The sequence below is a fragment of the Centroberyx gerrardi genome, chromosome 23 (assembly GCF_048128805.1).
Source record: "Centroberyx gerrardi isolate f3 chromosome 23, fCenGer3.hap1.cur.20231027, whole genome shotgun sequence".
Classification (NCBI taxonomy): domain Eukaryota; kingdom Metazoa; phylum Chordata; class Actinopteri; order Beryciformes; family Berycidae; genus Centroberyx; species Centroberyx gerrardi.
In genome coordinates, this window is record NC_136019.1 from 11,616,873 (window position 1) to 11,637,260 (window position 20,388).

The 20,388-nt window shown below is 37.3% G+C and overlaps 1 protein-coding gene across 1 annotated transcript; it reads left to right on the top strand.

Moving 5' to 3' along the window:
* Positions 1 to 14,037: 14,037 nt before the first annotated feature.
* LOC144543528 (uncharacterized) lies at positions 14,038 to 19,701 on the top strand. Its single transcript, XM_078291624.1, has 6 exons — positions 14,038 to 14,095; positions 14,936 to 15,007; positions 15,096 to 15,137; positions 16,944 to 17,103; positions 19,237 to 19,331; positions 19,413 to 19,701. The coding sequence occupies exons 2-6, from the start codon at positions 14,999 to 15,001 to the stop codon at positions 19,470 to 19,472; spliced, it is 366 nt and encodes a 121-aa protein (XP_078147750.1). The 5' UTR covers positions 14,038 to 14,095; positions 14,936 to 14,998; the 3' UTR covers positions 19,473 to 19,701.
* The last annotated feature ends 687 nt before the right edge of the window (positions 19,702 to 20,388 follow it).

Below are 20,388 nucleotides of genomic sequence, written 5' to 3' on the forward strand. Positions count from 1 at the left end.
GTGAAATGTTTTTTTCAAGAATAAATTAGTAATAGCTTGCCCTTACATTGTGAGGATATCAATAATGCATTGTACTCTCATGTCCAAGGCAAAAAGATGCCTGATGTCATATAGACCTTGATGCCAGTTCCACAGTGCTGCACGCTGCATCAAAACAATACTGAGGAAGAGAATTGCTTTTGCAAACTAGGAAGCGTCTTATCTAATTCTGAGTTTGCTAGTGCCAAGAATCTTGAAGTTAGTCACAAGCTAGTGGCAAGCCGTTCTACTAAATGGCTGTTCTTGAGAAATTCTGTTATTCATTAACTTTTCACTGCCATAGTGTTTGAGTGATGTTTCTGTAATTTCTTTATTGTTACGTGGTTACTGTGTTTTTATGTGTGGTGTTGTTGTTTGTGATGGATTTTGTTGCAAACCAAATTGCCCTCTGGGATTATAATAAAGACTAAACTGAACTGAAGCAAATTCATTGAATGCAAGATATTTTACAGAATAGCTAATCCTGCCACACATTGAGCTGTTGAAATGGTGTGGTGAACTGTATAATACTGAACAGTGTGACAGATGTCTTTTTGTATCTGGTCCCTAAGCTACGTCCATTTCACATTTACCAGCATAGTTTTGTTCCCAACTTTTCAGTTCAGGCAATTATTTAAAATTCTGTTTCAAATAATGAGTGGAGTGAAATTTAGCCTCATGTGTTAACTGTTAACTTACCTGTTACTTGGAGGGAGTTGGGCTCAATAGGGAGGTTGAAGGTATTGTTGGGGTTATTCACAGCTTCTCTCACAGCCTCTATAATGGTATCACTCTGTGGGATAGCTTCAACTGGAGTAGTCCTATTGAACTCAATCCCCACATTTGCTTCAGTGTTATTAGTTTGTGTTCTGGCTCCAGCAGCGCTGCATCACAAATGCCAATATCATAAAGTCAAGAGTCAAATTATGAAAATAATAAATTATATCGATAACTTCTTCAAATATGTAACTTATAGGTGACGTACAGATATAGCTAACTTATTCATTATCCACATAGAAACATATATTTACTTATGACAGGCATGTTAGCTAATGTCAGACAGAGACTTTAAAACAAGGTAGAATTTGAAGTTTACCTAAATGATATAACGAAGCTGCGGACGAAGACTTCACCAAATGCTTCAATGAAGATTGTATCACACTGTAAGAAGAAAAATGCAAAAATTAGACATATTGAGTGGATTTCAAATACAATATTCTCCAAATGAAATCAAATGGAATGGTAAATTTCAGGTGAAATTGCATCTGCATTAGAATGCTTTGTTTTTCAGTTGCAATGAACAGTGTAATGATTTGCTTAAAAAAAACAACACCAACAAAACAATGAAATTATTCTTACCGCAGTAACAACTATCTCTTCAAGAGCTCTGAATTCTGGGCTCATGGGGTTACTGAGTTCTGATGTGAACAGAACTGCCAAGGTTGATCTGAGAACTGCAACTGGTGCAGGAGCTGTTGTAACTGCAGCTGTGGTGGCAGCAGCTGTGGTTGCTGTAGTTCCATTGTTTGAAAATGCTGTGAAATGTTTTTTTCAAGAATAAATTAGTAATAGCTTGCCCTTACATTGTGAGGATATCAATAATGCATTGTACTCTCATGTCCAAGGCAAAAAGATGCCTGATGTCATATAGACCTTGATGCCAGTTCCACAGTGCTGCACGCTGCATCAAAACAATACTGAGGAAGAGAATTGCTTTTGCAAACTAGGAAGCGTCTTATCTAATTCTGAGTTTGCTAGTGCCAAGAATCTTGAAGTTAGTCACAAGCTAGTGGCAAGCCGTTCTACTAAATGGCTGTTCTTGAGAAATTCTGTTATTCATTAACTTTTCACTGCCATAGTGTTTGAGTGATGTTTCTGTAATTTCTTTATTGTTACGTGGTTACTGTGTTTTTATGTGTGGTGTTGTTGTTTGTGATGGATTTTGTTGCAAACCAAATTGCCCTCTGGGATTATAATAAAGACTAAACTGAACTGAAGCAAATTCATTGAATGCAAGATATTTTACAGAATAGCTAATCCTGCCACACATTGAGCTGTTGAAATGGTGTGGTGAACTGTATAATACTGAACAGTGTGACAGATGTCTTTTTGTATCTGGTCCCTAAGCTACGTCCATTTCACATTTACCAGCATAGTTTTGTTCCCAACTTTTCAGTTCAGGCAATTATTTAAAATTCTGTTTCAAATAATGAGTGGAGTGAAATTTAGCCTCATGTGTTAACTGTTAACTTACCTGTTACTTGGAGGGAGTTGGGCTCAATAGTGAGGTTGAAGGTATTGTTGGGGTTATTCACAGCTTCTCTCACAGCCTCTATAATGGTATCACTCTGTGGGATAGCTTCAACTGGAGTAGTCCTATTGAACTCAATCCCCACATTTGCTTCAGTGTTATTAGTTTGTGTTCTGGCTCCAGCAGCGCTGCATCACAAATGCCAATATCATAAAGTCAAGAGTCAAATTATGAAAATAATAAATTATATTGATAACTTCTTCAAATATGTAACTTATAGGTGACGTACAGATATAGCTAACTTATTCATTATCCACATAGAAACATATATTTACTTATGACAGGCATGTTAGCTAATGTCAGACAGAAACTTTAAAACAAGGTAGAATTTGAAGTTTACCTAAATGATATAACAAAGCTGTGGACGAAGACATCACCAAATCTTTCAAAGAAGATTTTATCACACTGTAAGAAGAAAAATGCAAAAATTAGACATATTGAGTGGATTTCAAATACAATATTCTCCAAATGAAATCAAATGGAATGGTAAATTTCATGTGAAATTGCATCTGCATTAGAATGATTTGTTTTTCAGTTGCAATGAACAGTGTAATGATTTGCTTAACAAAACAACACCAACAAAACAATGAAATTATTCTTACCGCAGTAACAACTATCACTGCAAGAACTCTGAATTGTTGGCTCATGGGGTTACTGAGTTCTGATGTGAACTGAACTGCCAAGGTTGATCTGAGAACTACAACTGGTGCAGGAGCAGTTGTAACTGCAGCTGTGGTGGCAGCAGCTGTGGTGGCAGCAGCTGTAGTTGCAGCAGCTGTTGTAACTGCAGCTGTGGTAGTTGTTGATGCTCCAGTTGTTGACGCTCCAGTTGTTGACCCAACAGTTGTAGTTGATCCACCAGTTGTGGTTGAGCCACCAGTTGTCGTTGAGCCTCCAGTTGTTGTTGAGCCACTAGTTGTTGTTGATGCACCGGTTGTTGTTGACCCAGCAGTTGTTGTTGATGCTTCAGTTGTGGTTGACCCACCAGTTGTTGTTGAACCTCCAGTTGTTGTTGAGCCTTCTTTGTCGTTGACCCACCAGTTGTTGTTGAACCTCCAGTTGTTGTTGACCCACCAGTTGTAGTTGATCCACCGGTTGTTGTTGACCCACCAGTTGTTGAGCCTTCAGTTGTCGTTGACCCACCAGTTGTGGTTGACCCACCAGTTGTAGTTGATCCACCGGTTGTTGTTGACCCACCAGTTGTTGAGCCTTCAGTTGTCGTTGACCCACCAGTTGTAGTTGATCCACCAGTTGTTGTTGAGCCTGCGGTTGTTGTTGACCCAGCAGTTGTTGTTGATGCTTCAGTTGTGGTTGACCCACCAGTTGTTGTTGAACCTCCAGTTGTTGTTGACCCACCAGTTGTTGCTGAGTCACCAGTTGTAGTTGAACCTCCAGTTGTTGTTGACCCACCAGTTGTAGTTGATCCACCGGTTGATGTTGACCCACCATTTGTTGAGCCTTCAGTTGTCGTTGACCCACCAGTTGTGGTTGACCCACCAGTTGTTGTTGAACCTCCAGTTGTTGTTGACCCACCAGTTGTAGTTGATCCACCGGTTGTTGTTGACCCACCAGTTGTTGAGCCTTCAGTTGTCGTTGACCCACCAGTTGTAGTTGATCCACCAGTTGTTGTTGAGCCTCCAGTTGTTGTTGAGCCTGCGGTTGTTGTTGACCCAGCAGTTGTTGTTGATGCTTCAGTTGTGGTTGACCCACCAGTTGTTGTTGAACCTCCAGTTGTTGTTGACCCACCAGTTGTTGTTGAGTCACCAGTTGTAGTTGACCCACTGGTTGTTGTTGATCCACCAGTTGTTGTTGAGCCTCCAGTTGTTGTTGATGCTCCAGTTGTGGTGAATCCACCAGTTGTTGTTGAGCCTCCAGTTGTAGTTGATCCACCAGTTGTTGACCCTCCAGTTGTCGTTGACCCACCGTTTGTATTTGAACCTCCAGTTGTTGTTGATCCACCAGTTGTTGTTGACCCACCAGTTGTCGTTGAGGCTCCAGTTGTCGTTGAGGCTCCAGTTGTTGTTGACCCAGCAGTTGTTGTTGAGGCTCCAGTTGTTGTTGACCCACCAGTTGTCGTTGAGGCTCCAGTTGTCGTTGCCCCAACAGTTGTAGATGATCCACCAGTTGCTTGTGTGGTAGCCAAATCAAGGGCCACTATTTGTAAGGAATAGAAAGTGAATAAGATTAAAATAATAATGTTGCTTTATAGGACAATAGTCTTTCACTTCATGTCACATAGATCAACTTACCCACAAGAATTAGCAAAATGGATACGATTGGTCCAAAACCCATCCTGTCTTCTTTTGATTCTATAAAATTAAACACCACAGTGACCAACATGCAAAACCAGCATATAAATCAAAAGCCTCTACAACATGTTGGTAGAGTCAACATTTACTTTATAATGATAGTATGGAATCTATGGCACTCACAGCATTTTAACATAGTATATGCTGTGATATCATGCTGTCATATCCTATATTAAAATGCATAAGCAAAAGTTGGCCGGATCATATTTCACTTACAGATTTAGAATATTAGTAACCCAAGAACTCTCCTTACAGTATCAAAAATGATAGCAAACACCTGGTTCATCAAAAGTAGTTTGTTTTGATCAACAGAATTAGATTTTTTTTTTGTTTGAAATGGTCCTATGCATGTGCTATTTTCAATCGGCACATGAACCCTAACCCTAACCCTAAACTTGGCATGTTAAGAGTTTATTTTCTTTGAGCACCTATAATTCAAGGGTCAATTTCGACGACCACCTGCTTTATGCCACTGTAAAACCTTCTAAACCCAGAATGAAACTACAGATACACATGAAGAGGTAGGGCTTGGTGGGAAAACCACCTTATCAGGGTACATGTGTCCCTTACTCATATTAATTCCTACGCAGAACCATATATTTTTAGATAGTATACTGTGGCATACGGGAATGAGGCTTTGACTTTTTCTTTTTCTTTATCTCTAGCTTTGCTTTGGTATAGAAATTTGACTTTCTCTTTGAAGTCCTGGTGGCCTGACAAAATGGTTAAAAGAAGCTGGATTTGTTTCATGTCTGGCTCATACAATATAAACATGTGCACATTGAGGTACTGTTTCCTGGTTTGAAGAAAATTGAAGAAACTATGGTCACCCTACAACAGAAGTCCCATAGAGTTCAATTTATAGCATCTCTGATGAATGGACAATACACAGTCATTAATTTAGGCTGCTTTGCTGCTTCAGTATCTCAGTGGCATAAACTGATGCCATCTCATTCCAGGATCTAAAGGCATAAAAAAGTTGTATCTATTCTAGATTTTTTTACTGGGTGGGACTGAAAATGGGACTCAGCTAGAACATAACGTTCCCATAACATTACATAACGTTCCCTACAAGTTCCGAGAATGTTACAGGAGAAACGTTTTGACTGCAATGTTCACAGAACGTTTTGAGGATGTTTATAACGTTTCTGCAACATTACATGTTAACAAAGGTGGAACGTTCTCACTGCAACATTCCGAGAATGTTTTGTGAACGTTGTCTAGGGCATAGGTAACAGAATGTTTTTTACAGAACGTTTCTGCAACATTACATATTACCAAAGGTGGAACGTTCTCACTGCAACATTCCGAGAATGTTTTGGGAACGTTGTCTAAGGCATAGGTTACAGAATTTTTTAAGAGAACATTTCTGCAACGTTATATATTAACAAAAGTGGAACGTTCTCACTGCAACATTCCGAGAATGTTTTGGGAACATTGTCTAGGGTATAGGTTACAGAATGTTTTTTTATATAACATTTCTGCAATGTTACATGTTAACAAAGGTGGAACGTTCTGACTGCAATGAATGTTTTGAGAATGTTGTCTAGGGCTCTTTGACTTGGCCCACCTAAGCTTTCTTCAGTTTTTTCCTAAGAAGGTTTTCTTGGAAGTTTTTCCTTAACCCATTAATGACTAACTAAATACAATACTAAATATACAAAATTTAGTATGTTAAGGAAATTCTCCACAGATTTTGTTTCTGTTAGAGGTAAAAAAAAAAAAAAAAAAAAGAACTGTCAAGACATGTGGCTATACATACCAAAATCATTTTTTTAAATTTCACATAGTCTTCATTGGTAGACAAATTTGATTTTTTTTTTTTGAAAAAAAATTTAGTTTAACATTAATTTAACATTCTAAATATCAGATTTATACCAGATCAAAGCACATATTCTTGAAATTCAACTTGTTCTGAATCCAACGGTACATAGCAACAGAAGTTTGGCCCAGATGTGGCCCACACTTCCAGTTTTCTTACAGCCCACATTCAGCCCATTCAATGACAGCGTTGACTCAGCCTGAATGTGGCTGCCAGAACTGAGCCACAGGTCCACTTTACAAGAGCCGGATGTCAAGCATGTTATGGGCCAGATCTGGGCCAGATACAAAAAACACTCTAAATAATATTTTTTTATTAATTTTATAAAACAATTCTAAATTAAAGTACAAGACAGTGACTGCTTTTACAATTCAACTCGGTTTATTTGTGAAATTATAATCTGAGGACTGTTGTACAAGTCAACACATGTAGGCCTGCAAACAATAGGGCGGATGTAATTAATCGATCAACAGAAAATTAATAGAATACAATTTTAGTAACCAATTAATCGCTTAAGTAACTTACCAATTAAAACTAGAAAAGATTACATGTTCTGAACAAAATGTGTGCTTGCTTCAGCTTGAAAATTCAGAAAGAATTCATTAGTAAACCGTATTAATTATAAAAAAGTAAAATATAGTTTGATTACTAATGACTAGCCAGAAGTCATTCAGTTATCAATACATTAAAGAATATATGATATTTTCAAAGAACTAGGATTTTCAAAGTTGTAGTAGCACTAGTTTTAGTAGTGTAGTAGTAGTTATAGTACTAGTAGTAGTATTAGCAGTGGTACTACATTAGTAGTATTTGGACTAGCAGTAGTAGTAGGAGTAGTAGCAGTAGTAGTAGTTGTAGTCATGGATGGATTACTGAACGGGCCAACCGGGCACAGTCCTAGGGGCCCAAGAGCTCAGGGGGGCCCCAAAGCCAGAGCCTGATACATGATGATGCTGTCACTAACTTTACATTTACTGTCCTGCAGTCGAAGGGCTTAGTCATTTATCAACAGCAAAGCCCCAAAATTCCCCCTGTAATAACCTAAACATTTGTTTTGAAGGTGTCACCATGGCACTGTCACAGTGAGTGTTCCACTCAGTTCATCTATAGCGCTTTAGCAGTAAAGCACTACATTATTGTCTAATACCATGCAGCTACTGTGTGGCCATACAGTAGATTTTGGGGCATTGCAATTGCAATCAGAGGCATTTTGCATTTTAAAATAATACACCTAAAATAATATGTGTTTGCACCTTGTAATTCCGTCGTAATTGTTTATTTCGTTTTGTCTCCCATAAGTGCAATAACAAAAAAAGATAATAGGCGTAGAAATATTATATAGCCTACGCAATAAGGGCGTACAATAGTTTTTTTATGTTCATCTCACTTTTGTATTTACAAAACTGTTTTGAATATTAATTCGAATGCAATCTAGTATCCCTACATATGTTATCATCTTTCAAAAAAGATAAGCTGATAGGCTTCCACTTTCGTTTCCATTCTCACTAGATTAATGGGTGTGTTAGGTAAGACTATTTTATGATTCGTTTAGCCTTCAGAGGTCTACCTGCTATTTAATTTGCAACATGACTTGCATTCAGTTGTTAGAGTTGACTTAAACAGATTCCAAAATTATTTTTAGATAGGCGTTTTTCTAACGTGCTGTTGGCTTTGAGTGTATAAATTCTGAGCTGTAAATCTTGAGTTGAGATTCAGGTAATACTTGTGCTGTTTACTTGTTGCAATAATTTCTTGTTGTGGTAGCACGGAGGTGGGCCTTAGTAGGTATCTGTGCCCAGGGGCCCTTTGTCTCATAATCCGCCTATGGTTGTAGTAGACCTACTATTAGTTATAGCAGTAATAGTTGTAGTGGTAGTAGTAGTAAAGTTGAAGTTGAAAAATAACAATGACCCTAAACAGGGTGACTCGCTGAGGGAACTATGAGTCTTGTCTTTTTATGTTGTTTTTGCCCACCACTATATGTGCTGCTGTGTTATAAGCTACTTTACGTATTGTTACTGCCTGGTAGCCTGGGGTTAGGGTTAGGGTTAGGGTCATGGTCATTGTTGTGTGATGATGTGTGGAAGGTGTATTGTTGGTTCTCCTTGTGATGCACAGTTACTGTCTGCTATTGTTGTGTGATGATGTGTGTAAAGTGTATTGTTGGTTCTCCTTGTGATGTACAGGTTTGTGGAAAAGAATTTCCCCCCCAGGGACAATAAACTAACTGACTAATAATAATAATAATAAAATAATAATAATAATATAATCTACCATCATCAAGTGGAAAATAGCATGAATCCCCTTGATATGGCTATAGTTTCCCTCCTGCTCAGCCCTACAATACCCAGCTAATTCATAAAATCATGCTGTGTGAGAAGGTTAGCTCCACACTGCAAGCACAACAGCACAATTCAGTTATAGCTGGCCCCATAAAGCTGTATTTTTTTTGTTTATTGCTTGTTGTTTATTGCATTAATTGCCTTACTTTTATTATCTTTATATAAATTTATAATTTGTCTTTACTTTGTTATTATGTTAGTCTTCAATGCACCAATTCAAAGAGTAATTTCTTGTATGTGCACATGTACTTGGCAAATATATGATTCTGATTCTTTTTTGTCTAAACCCAATGCATTCATTGCAAGTTCTTCCTTAATTTTAACTGTTGAAATTGAACTTCTGATGTATGTGGGGCGATGGGGGTGGGGAGTTGGGTGTCGGGCCACATTTATAGGCTACATCGACGTGCAATAAAAAAAGGTTTTCATTGGCTCATTGGCTCCTGATATCAACTTCATTGGCTCCCGATACGTCAATCAAAAAGGACAGTTTAATCCCTCATCATTGGAAGAACACGTCAGAGTGGAGTGGAGAGTGGAGAGGAGTCCCTTCTAGAATAAGGTAAGGGTAATATCATGCATTGTATATTTAATATAAATGTCATCTGTGTGAGAAATTATAGTTAGATATGCTTTTATAAAAAAAAAACATGATTATCACCTAACACAATCTTATTAGCCGCCGTGTCTTCTGCATCAGTGAATGGTATTAAATTAACATTAGCCCACATTAGCTAACCATATGTAAGTTTGATTTTAGCAACCTAGCTGGTTAACTAACACACGTCAGTGCAGATGAAATTTGGATAGACTGGTCACCAAGCTACAGTGACATTATACACCTGCTATTGTTTTATGACAATGAATAAATGTAAAACTGCTAGCTAGGTAATGTAAGCTTGTTAGCTAAGTTGGCCTAAGCTAACGTTAGCTTGTTAGCTAAGTGGTAGCAATAGTAAAGCTAAGGGTTAGTTATAGACCTATGCAATTATTTTGACCGTCAGTGGTAGATAATTTATGTAGACACAAGTACAAGGCTGTGTATATAATATATACTGTATGTATGTAGCTAAAGTTATATTAACGTATATAGCTAACGCTAACGTTTATTTGAATTTTTAAATTTCCCGCTCTGAAATTCCGCTCTAAACCCACTGCGCATGCTTTAACGTTTCACACCGCCTTCTACAAAACGGAGGTCGGTTAGTGGCTGCACATCTCTCGCTGTCGCTCTGCTGCTCCACGAACTCTGTTGCCAAAGTCACCAAAGCTCGATAGGCCTACACAACCTTTTCGATGGTTAACTGCGCGATTCTAAGTAAAGTAAACAGTTTTAATTAGAATAGTGTCATGCTAGTTGGCTCGCTAACGATAGAGTTTTCATGGCTGCAAACTCATTGCCTTTCGACAAAATTCGGCGTTATGAATCGAAATTGTTCATCCTTGTGGTTTACACAGGTCCATGAGTTGTATTTATTTATTAAATTTTTTTTTTGAGGAGGGTGTCCTGTTGGGATGCAAGAACCGAAGTGGCAATCACATTGCTTGATTTAGGGGCCTCTGACCAAGTTCACTATTTCTTTTAGCCCTGTTGGGACTGCACTCTGTGATTGGTGACATGCTGACTCTCCTACCACTAGTTTCCTCTTCTTTTGCTGTTGTTGTCTTGGTATTAGGGCTGAACGATTTTGAAAAAATATCTAATTGCGATTATTTTGACTGATATTGCAATTGAGATGTGATTTGCGATATTAGAGGGAATAGTCATATTTACATCATTATTCTCATTTTCATTGAAAAACATATTAAAATTATTATGGTGTGATTTTTGCGGGGATCTGTACCAAACAAAGATATTTTCTAGTCTGTAGAATATGTGTAGGCCAGGACATCTCTGCACCACGACAATATTTAATTTAAAATGGTATTTTGACACACATTTCGTGTGTCAAAATATTTCCTTTAACAAATATTGCGCCTCCTGCAATTGTAAAATTGCAGTAACGTTAGGCCATATTGCGATTTCGATAAAATTTCGATTAATTGTTCAGCCCTACTTGGTATCAACCAATTTTAGACTTGTTATTGCCTTCCATTATGTTCAAAGTTGTAAGGATTTATGCTTGTATAATGGGATCGCGCGAAATATAACAGCGCTTTGATGTACTATGATATGCTTTCATATACATATAAATATTTTGGTGACTGTGGGCTAGAAATGAAATTTAAAACGTGTAATAGCCAGGCTGAAGCTATGCGTTATGAGAAACGGAGCTCAGTTAGGCTTGTTGCAAAGCAAGCATGAAAGAAAGGGCACTGTAGCCTGTGTGAAGTGCAATCAAGTGCTCCCAGCTCCCAAACTCAGTCCCCTTTTTTGCAAGAGCTGGGTTTCTCAGGTTATGCTGCCCAACAGACCTATTACTACCTCCCGTTTTATCCGAATTATAACAGTGTGACTCATCTTAGTAAGTGTAATTGCTGAAAAAATAGCTTGTACATCATTTGTAGTGTACATGCAGCTGTTTTGTCTCTTTAAACAGTAAAAGGAAGGGTAGCCTACGTTTTTGAGTGGGCCCAGATGCTTTTGATTCTGGGGTCAGTGGCCCCTTGCCTTGGGTAGAGTTTTAGTTTTTGGTCTTGGATGGATGTTAATCAATGAAGAACTGTATGACAGAAATCTGAGTAGGCTAGGCATTCTTATTAATATTGTAAATAGAAACGTTTACCTTCATAGTATGTAGATAACCCTCAAAGAAAGTTTGTAATCATTATTGAGCTTTGTTGCTGTGCAACAGTTCTTTTCGACTAACCACTCTTTAGTGCATGTATATGTGTGTATGTATGTATGCGTGTATGTGTGTGTGTGTGTGTGTATATATATGTATATATATGTATATATATATACACACACGCACATATATACTGTATGTGTGTGTGTATATATGTATGGATGTATGTGTATACATCCATCCATGTCGTGTCTATGGTCAGCTTGAGCCACACTTCATGCAGCCTTGTGACTCAAGATTGATTGGTGTTTACAGAGCCCAAGTGGGTCGTACTCAGATGAAAACACTCTCTGAGAGACAGTTAGCAAGAAAGGCCTTCATGATTGAGGCAGACCATGGTACGCGTGTTGTACTGTGCTCCATTCATTCTAAGGAGTTCACATGTTTTACATTATGTACATAGTTGTTTACATGTTCACATAATTTTTGTTGGTGTTGTATTTGCACCTGCAAAAGGCTTTCATAAATCAGGCCCTTCAAATAATACTGATGATTTTAGCTGTATAGAATTTGTGATTTTGGAATGATTTTAAGATAAGCAACTTTAACAAACTTTCAGTCAATAGTGATAGTATTAGCTGTCGAGGAGTTGTCTGGTTTTAGAGGGGATAACATTTTGGTGTACAACTGGGTTTCCATTTCTGATCCAATCGCCCATCCCACCCCGTTTTTCTTTTTTTCCAATGCACTTTTTGCTTGTTGGATTTTGCCTTGTGTGCAGTGAGGGTCTAAGGCTGGTGGTGCCAGGTAGGTTAGGCTACGTAGAATAGTTAGACTGTTTGTCTTGTTTTGTTCACCACTGATTTTGATAAGTTAGATCTAGTTAGGCACATTAATAATAAAAGTAGTAATAATAATTATATTAATTAAATAATTAGTATTAATCATAGGCCGCAGTAATCACAAAAAAACTCTGTGAAATCCTGGTGGGACTGGTATTTGAACAATTTATTTATTGGGGCATCGCGGCCAAAATGTAGGGCACCAAGGCCAAATCCTTTTTTCAGTCCTTTTTCCTCAACAAAATAAATATCCTAATAGAAAAATTAAGTGCTGCAGTGTGATACAGCACATATGTAAGATGGCTCAGACTGCAAAGTTAGTTACATGCCCAGTAACACACGATAACGTAAGTGTAACCCAGGTTATTTTCTGTAGCTACAAATTACAGATGTAATGTCTATATTCTTTTGTGTGTTTACTTTTTTTTGTCTTTCCAGTTCCTTTGTTGTAATGGACAATGTTTTCTAATCCAAGTTAATTCTGTGAACAGAATGGACATTAGAGGGAGGGGCAAATGGTGTTAACATTTCAGTTTTATTCTTCCAGAGCTCTGAAAACCGCTATGCGGTTGTCAAATTTCTACAAGACAACACTGTTGACGTTGTGCCATCTACATGGATTGAGATAACCACTGAGGTATTTCCTTCACTTATGTTTGCTCTTGATAATATATTATAGTACTCCCTTGAAAATATCCTTCCAAGAAGAGGCAGGATGGCGCATGTCTGTAGACAAATCCAACAAGATATTGTAAAAGTGTTCAGACCCTTGACTAATTCTCACATTGTTGAATCACATTACTGAATCAATGCGCTACACGCAGTTCTAAAATTTAATAGTGGGGGGAAACAAAACAAAACATTGTGGCAGTCAGTGCTGATATTGTGGCGGGCCGCCACAAAGTTTTCTATGTATGGGAAACCCTGATATGTCACAAAATGTTAGTGTCATACATATTATTTATATCTGTTTCATACAGGCTGTATTTTGCTACTGGCCACGGCAGAATATAACGCTGAAAGTTAAAAGAAGAGAGACACCTGACAAAGCACAGTGGCCCAAATATCCGGCCTCAGTTCTAACATATACAGGTATTGTAAATGAATATGCATAAGCTTGGTGGGCTTTGTTGTAGAAGTTTAGTTTTGTAGTAGTAGTAGTTTTGCTGTTTTTGAGACGTATACACCTTTAATTCAGGCACTGGCTGTTTGTTCTCTGTTAGTCGTCTGGTATTGCTTTGAAATATCATATTAATGTGCTGATTGTCAACCTATCTGCTTGGATCCCTGCTTATACTCTGCAGACAGCTACAAGGAGGCCAGGGAGAAGGCACAACAAGCCACAGTGACCTCAAATTTAGAGAGTGAGGAGGAGGAACCAATCATCCGGAAGACTAGAATCCCAGCACGATTCCTTGAGTATGGTAAAGGATCTCTTGATGCTTGTGTTTATATGTTTTTACTCATGTGTTTCACTTAATAAACATGCTGAAAATGGGAATTTTCTCAGGGTATCTGCGGGTAATTCAAAAGTATGAAAAAGCATTAAATTCAATTTGCTGATACTTGCAGATACCCTGCATATGCTTGCTTAATGGATATGTATGAATACTTCTCCACTAGATGAGGATGAAGAGCCCTTGTCAAAGAAACCTAGAAAATTTGGGACCTGTTCAGCAAAAAAGGCAAACTCATCAACTCTGATGCCAAAAATGCCTTGCTGTAAGTAAATGGTTTTGAATAACAAGGTGTTTGATCTTTGCTAGTGTTATAACCACATATCATTTTCTATGTGTATTGAATTGATAAAGAATGCCAACATTTTATTTTTTAATTTATTTTTATTAAGTCTTCTATTTGTCTTTATTGTCATGTAGTGTGTATGTGTGGTTATATATGTTGTTACAAAAACACTGCATGCGTAAAAGCACATTGGACATATTTGGAGAGGGGAGCACTGAACACTGGCACATTCACCTTTGTTTTTGACAAGAAGGTGACAAGAGGGGCGTATTTATAGTCATTTGCATAGTTCATTCTGGGAGGAGACAAGGCGAGGTGAGAGGCTTGTGCATGTGCGCTCAATTTCACATTGATCGGGATGTATAAAGGAAAGGTGCACAGGACCTGGCGTGCGCACGGTTTTATACATCCGGAGATTTCTGTGTGTACGTACTTTTCAATTTTTGTGAGTACGCCATCTTTCAGTATGAAATCTACGCAGTCTTTTATACATGAGGCCCTTGGTGTTTGGAAACACTGCTTCAGAAAAGATGTAATATTTAGGAAAAAGTTTGCCAGTTCAAAGGACTATGTTCTGGTGGGTTATAAAGATGATAATTTGTGTATAACACTTTAAAAACTTACACAATTAAAAATGTAGCTGTTAAAATGGTTGACTTGTGCAGTGAAAAACCATTTCCCAAAAACATTATTTTTTTCCCTTGTGCAGTGTGTCCAGACACAGGCTGATGTGGGCTTAGCTTAGATGCCACAGAATGAGGTTATGGAGACACTTTGTTTAAACAGTGTAACTTTTAACAAGTCTCTCATTTTAAAAAGGTTTACCCTCAGATACCCCACATTCAGAGTGCACCACCCCACCAAGGACTCTGGCACAGAGCAATGGCCAAGGTAGGTCTGGAGTTATGAAGCAAAGCAACTTATGGTGCAATGCCGTGATTTAAATGTATGTTAACATGTTTAATTTCCACAAATCCAGGTCCCTGCACCAACACTCCAAAGAGAACTCAAAGTACTCCAAGTAAGTTTGCATTGTTAGGGCTGAACAATATATTGAATTAATAATAATAAAAAACAAAATGTTTTAACCCATATGTGACACAATTTTTCCCAAAGATTTCATGTAGCCTATATAGCCATGTTGTTAGCATCTAATATGAACATGTTCTGCATTTATTTTCTCCAAGTTTTTATTTATTTCCAAGAAAATCTTGTTTAAACATATGGCAACTATAGTTGCCGGTGGGCATACAGTTTGTAAGTACCTCTTTAAAGTAAAAAAAATGCACTGTAGGCAGGGCTGTACGTTAACTCTTTTTGCACATAGCACTGGTGCTACAGAGGTTGATAGTTTTGTAGCACAGGCCACAAAATTGTAGCACGCGTATAAAATGTCTGTTACCATCTCTAAAAACAACCACAAGTAGTGCAGTTCATCACTTAAACAGGTATGTGACTGGCAAAGGACATTCATGTTGCATACAGGGCACACAAAATCCAAACCTTAACAAGAAATGTTTTCAGACAAACATTTTCTTTATTTGCCCATAATGGTAAATTGCAGGGACATAACTGTATACAAACATCAATATATTACGCTTCAAATTAGGGGTGTGAATCTTTGGGAATCTCACGATTCGATTTGATTCCGATTCTTGGGTGTCCAAATCGATTCAGAATCGATTCTCGATTCAGAACCGATTCTCGATTGAATGAATAGAAAAGGGGGCACTATTCAAATCCTTGTTTATGTTCTTCTGAACATGTAGAAAATCTTCAAAATGCATATATTCTAGAATATATGGATGTTTAACTCTCTTGAACAATTCATTTTGTCATGTGTTCTGGTAAAACACATCATAAAAAAGTGTGAACATTCACTATATATACTATAATGCTCCAACAGAGCTTTGCCATTAAAAGACTCAAAAGCACATTGAGGCTTTTATCTGAAATACATACGGTTTTAAACAGTATTGAACCTCATTTGTGTTAAAAGTGTAAACATTCAATTATTCTCTTCAGCAGGCATTTGTCTATTAACAAATCAACCTTAAATGTAAGTAAAATATAAAAAAAGTAAAGTATATACAGTATTATATTATTATTCAATATATTGCGATACAAAAATGTGACAATACGTATCGTGGGGCGGAAAAATGAATTGCGATATTAGCTGAATTTTATTCTGCTGTAATGACAAATAAGGTACCTTGCCCATCACAGTTTCACAAGTTCTCTATTGAAATTATATTATTGTCACTTTATAATGACATTTTTAAATAGTTTATATTCCAGAGAAAAACATGTCTGTAAAATTACGTTTGATACAGCATGGCTATTAAATGAAATGTGTATTATTCATTCATATTCAGATGAATCCTGCCAGCCAAAGTATGTCAGGGCTATCTTCATGCGCCTGGATAAAATTGAACAGTCACTGGAGAACATTGAGTCAATATTGACCAGAGGCATCAGGACTAATGACCCGGAAATGGAAGTATTGCTAAGGCCCTTAGTTTTTCAGAGGCCTCTTCAAGGTCTTCTGGGGTAGAAGACCTTGAAGAGGCCTCTGAAAAACTAAGGGACACAGTCTACAGAAAGAAAATGGTATGAATGTCAAGAATTTTCTTATTCTTATTTTCTTTATCTTACAGAGACCCCCTTGTGAAATATGTGGTTAAAATATAAGCATAGGTACACTTTAGTAAGGTGTGGGAATGAGATCAGTATGTTGTGGCCAAGTCATGGACAGTCCATTATGTTGTTTGGGGGGGGGGCTCTCTCCATATAATCTTGAGTTGCGCTGTTGTAATGTTTTTTTCAGATCGACTATCTGAGTCTCCTGGGTGGTAAAACTCCTGGGGACTCAGTCAGACGGATCATGCGCAAACTTGGCACCAATGCCCTTTGGGCCAACTACAGTCTTAAAGGTCGTAAGGGGAAAAAGAAGTTCCAGGACCTGGGTGTATATGAAGTCATAATCCGTAAGTGTTTTTACAGTGTTTCTAGTGTTCTAGTTGTAGTTCAGAGTTCTAGTGATTTATCAAGATCTTTTCTCAGAATTATGAGAAAAGATTTCACTTATCAAAAAGGCAGATTTTTTTTAAATTTATTTTTATTTTTTTTTGAGGCGAGTGCAATACCCTTCCGTACATAAAAGTATTAAGTCTTGAACTTTAACTTCTTTAATACAGACACCGGCAGAAAAGCTCAGGCATTTGGGACAAATTTGAAGATAAGTTCCTGTTTCAGGCACATGACCTGCAACTAGGTCAATAGTAGTTGACTGACGCAACAGTGTAAATTGCATATTGTATCTTTAGCTTATGGCACAGGTCATGATATGTTTGAACATTCATCCATAGTAGTTTTTTAGCCTTTAACCCAAAAATGCCCACAATTGTTCTTTTTATTTTCCTTTTGTACAATTGTTCTCTGTGGTCATTTATGCACAAATCTGAAATCAGTTGAAGCGTTTGTCTAAAAAGTGTTTTTGTTTTTTTTTAAACATAGTGGGGCTCATTCATAAAACTTACCGGCAGGTTTAGCGCGACGTTAGGGGCAGATACCCTCACGGTAGGGTGTTTCCTCATTCATAAACGTGAAATATTGGGACGTTATTCTTCCACCCCTTTTGATCATTTACATATTGGGAAAGCGATTCATAAAAGTACACCGCGCTGCAAAAAATACCACCTGTTCTAGTCAGACGGTATATTGTAGAAATTAATGTTAACTAATGAAATGAAATTAATGAAACTAATGAAATTTGTTTCATTAGTCATTAATTAATCATTTTCATTAGAAACTAATGAAAATTAATGTAAATTATTTAAAAATCAATAGATAAAGTCACATTGTGTCCTAGGGGATTAATTATCATTGGAAACGTGAAAATGTTTCATAAATGTGACTCGCACACTGGCTGTGATTGCATTTGTAAACGCCAGTTTCCATCTGATTTGATTCAGTTTATCATGATAAAAAGAGAAGATGACAATACACACGTCCCATAAACTTTTTAGCAGGTGCTGGAGTGTAGCAGAGCTGAAGTATTTCAGAAAGAGAACGCTGCACATTGCTGCCAATTCTGCCATATATTTACAACGTTTTGATAGGTCTTCATCAGGTGACGATCACCACCGATCAATTTATAATTTCAGTAAGTGACATCATAAACATTTGGTTTATAATGGCCAACATTGCAGTTACAGCAGTAGGAGTGACTGAGAAGGAAGAGGTTTATCTGCCGTTCTAACGTGTCTCTGCTGCCCATTGACACACAGGCGTTACATATGTAAATCTTAATTAACATGTTGGTTTTGATTGGTTGTCACCTGGGCTACAGCTGAGGATAGCACAGCAGTAACGTGGCTCCGTCATGGTATTCACGGGTGTGGTAAATTTAACAGAGAAAATTACCGTGGTGCAGATTTTGCGTCCCGCTATTCTGTTATCACAGAATTTTATGAATTAGCCCCAATATGTTTAGTACATGGGCACAAGGGGTAACTTTTTGAATGACTGCTGTTAATATTCCACCTGTTATATCGGGAGTGGGAGGCAATGCAAAAAGTGATGTTTTCTCCTCAAACAATTATTTTAATTCAATTCAGCTTAAGGTGTGTTTGTGCTGCTAATCATCATTGTGAATTTTTTCAGTAGCTCCAGCCAGTAAAGAATGACTGCTGTTTAAATTTTTAGCAAGATATCTGAAAAACATAACTTTTTGTGTTGCCTTCCATTCAAGCCTATACGGAGATAATGGGTGAAACAGCAGTCAGTCTTGACTGGCTGGGACTACAGACAAAATTCCATAATGATTCTCAGCACAAACAGACCTCAAAGATAATTGTTGAATTACAACAATCAGTAATGGAATTGCTGAGATTCTGAGCAATATGTTTGGGGGGAGAAGAGAAGTTATCAAAATGAAGTTACTCCTTGTGCCAGTGCACTAATGTATATAACAATATTTATGATACAATATATATGCTGATGTTATTATTATTATTTATTTTATTATTTTTTAAGTAGTATTTTGTCATAGACAAAGACACATAAGGACTGTGTGGTTTATGAATTGCGTTTTATGTTTTTAATTTCTTTTTTCTAAGATGCCTGCCGTCAGACACATCCAAAGGTCACAGAGCATGTGTTTGACAGCATCATTGGGGAAACACTAAAGTATGCACCCCATAGAAGGACTCTGGTGAGTGTAAAGGATTCATGAAAGAGCTTCTGTGATGTTAACATGTCAGAATTTTAAATAAATATTATTTTGATTATGCAGGTGGATAACCGGAATCCAGTGGTGCCCTCTACCTCTGCCTGTCCAGGGGACTCTCCTTGATGGAGCATCCATGGCCGAGCAACTGCTACCACTACACATGCACACACACACACACACACACCCCACCTTGCACACATACATTCTGCCACACAGCCATATCCCACCCCATTCCATCCCGCCACCACACATCCCACCCCATCTCTACACAAAAACACACTCACTCACACATCCCACCCCACCCCCACATACCAAAAAAAAAATCTTAATAAAAGAAATGTTTTTTTTTTAATGATTTGTTTTGTTGAATGAATTTGTTGAAACAAATGAACTTTGTTTTACTGGTGTCAGTTGTAGTCTAGCATAGGTCTGATTAATCTAGGAGATATTTTAAGTTATTAACATTTCATGTACATATTTTGTATTCAAACAAATGTTCTAAGAACCTTTTGGGAATGTTAAGGTTAACATTAATGGAACGCTATTGAAACCAGGTAAGGTTTTAATTATGTCAGAACGTTAGTGGAATGTTGTATTACATTATGTTTTAAGAATGTTTTCAAATAACTAGCGAAAGAACATTGTGGGAACATTTAAAAAACGTTTAATTTTCGGTCAGAACATTAAAGGAATGTTTTAAAAACGTTTTCAAATGTTCTAATAATAGAAAACATTCTGGGAAATTTTAAAAAACTTGCCGCAAAAAACGTTTTAATAATGTTGTATCAGAACGTTATAGGAATGTTTTCTTTTAATGTTTTAAGAACATTTTTCAAATAACGTTCTCCTAACTAGGGAAAAAACATTCTGGGAACACTTAAAAAACTTGCCGCAAAAAACGTTTTAACAATGTTCTATCTGAACGTTATAGGAATGTTTTCTTTTAATGTTTTAAGAACATTTTTCAAATAACGTTATCCTAACTAGGGAAAGAACATTCTGGGAACACTTAAAAAACTTGCCGCTAAAAACGTTATCT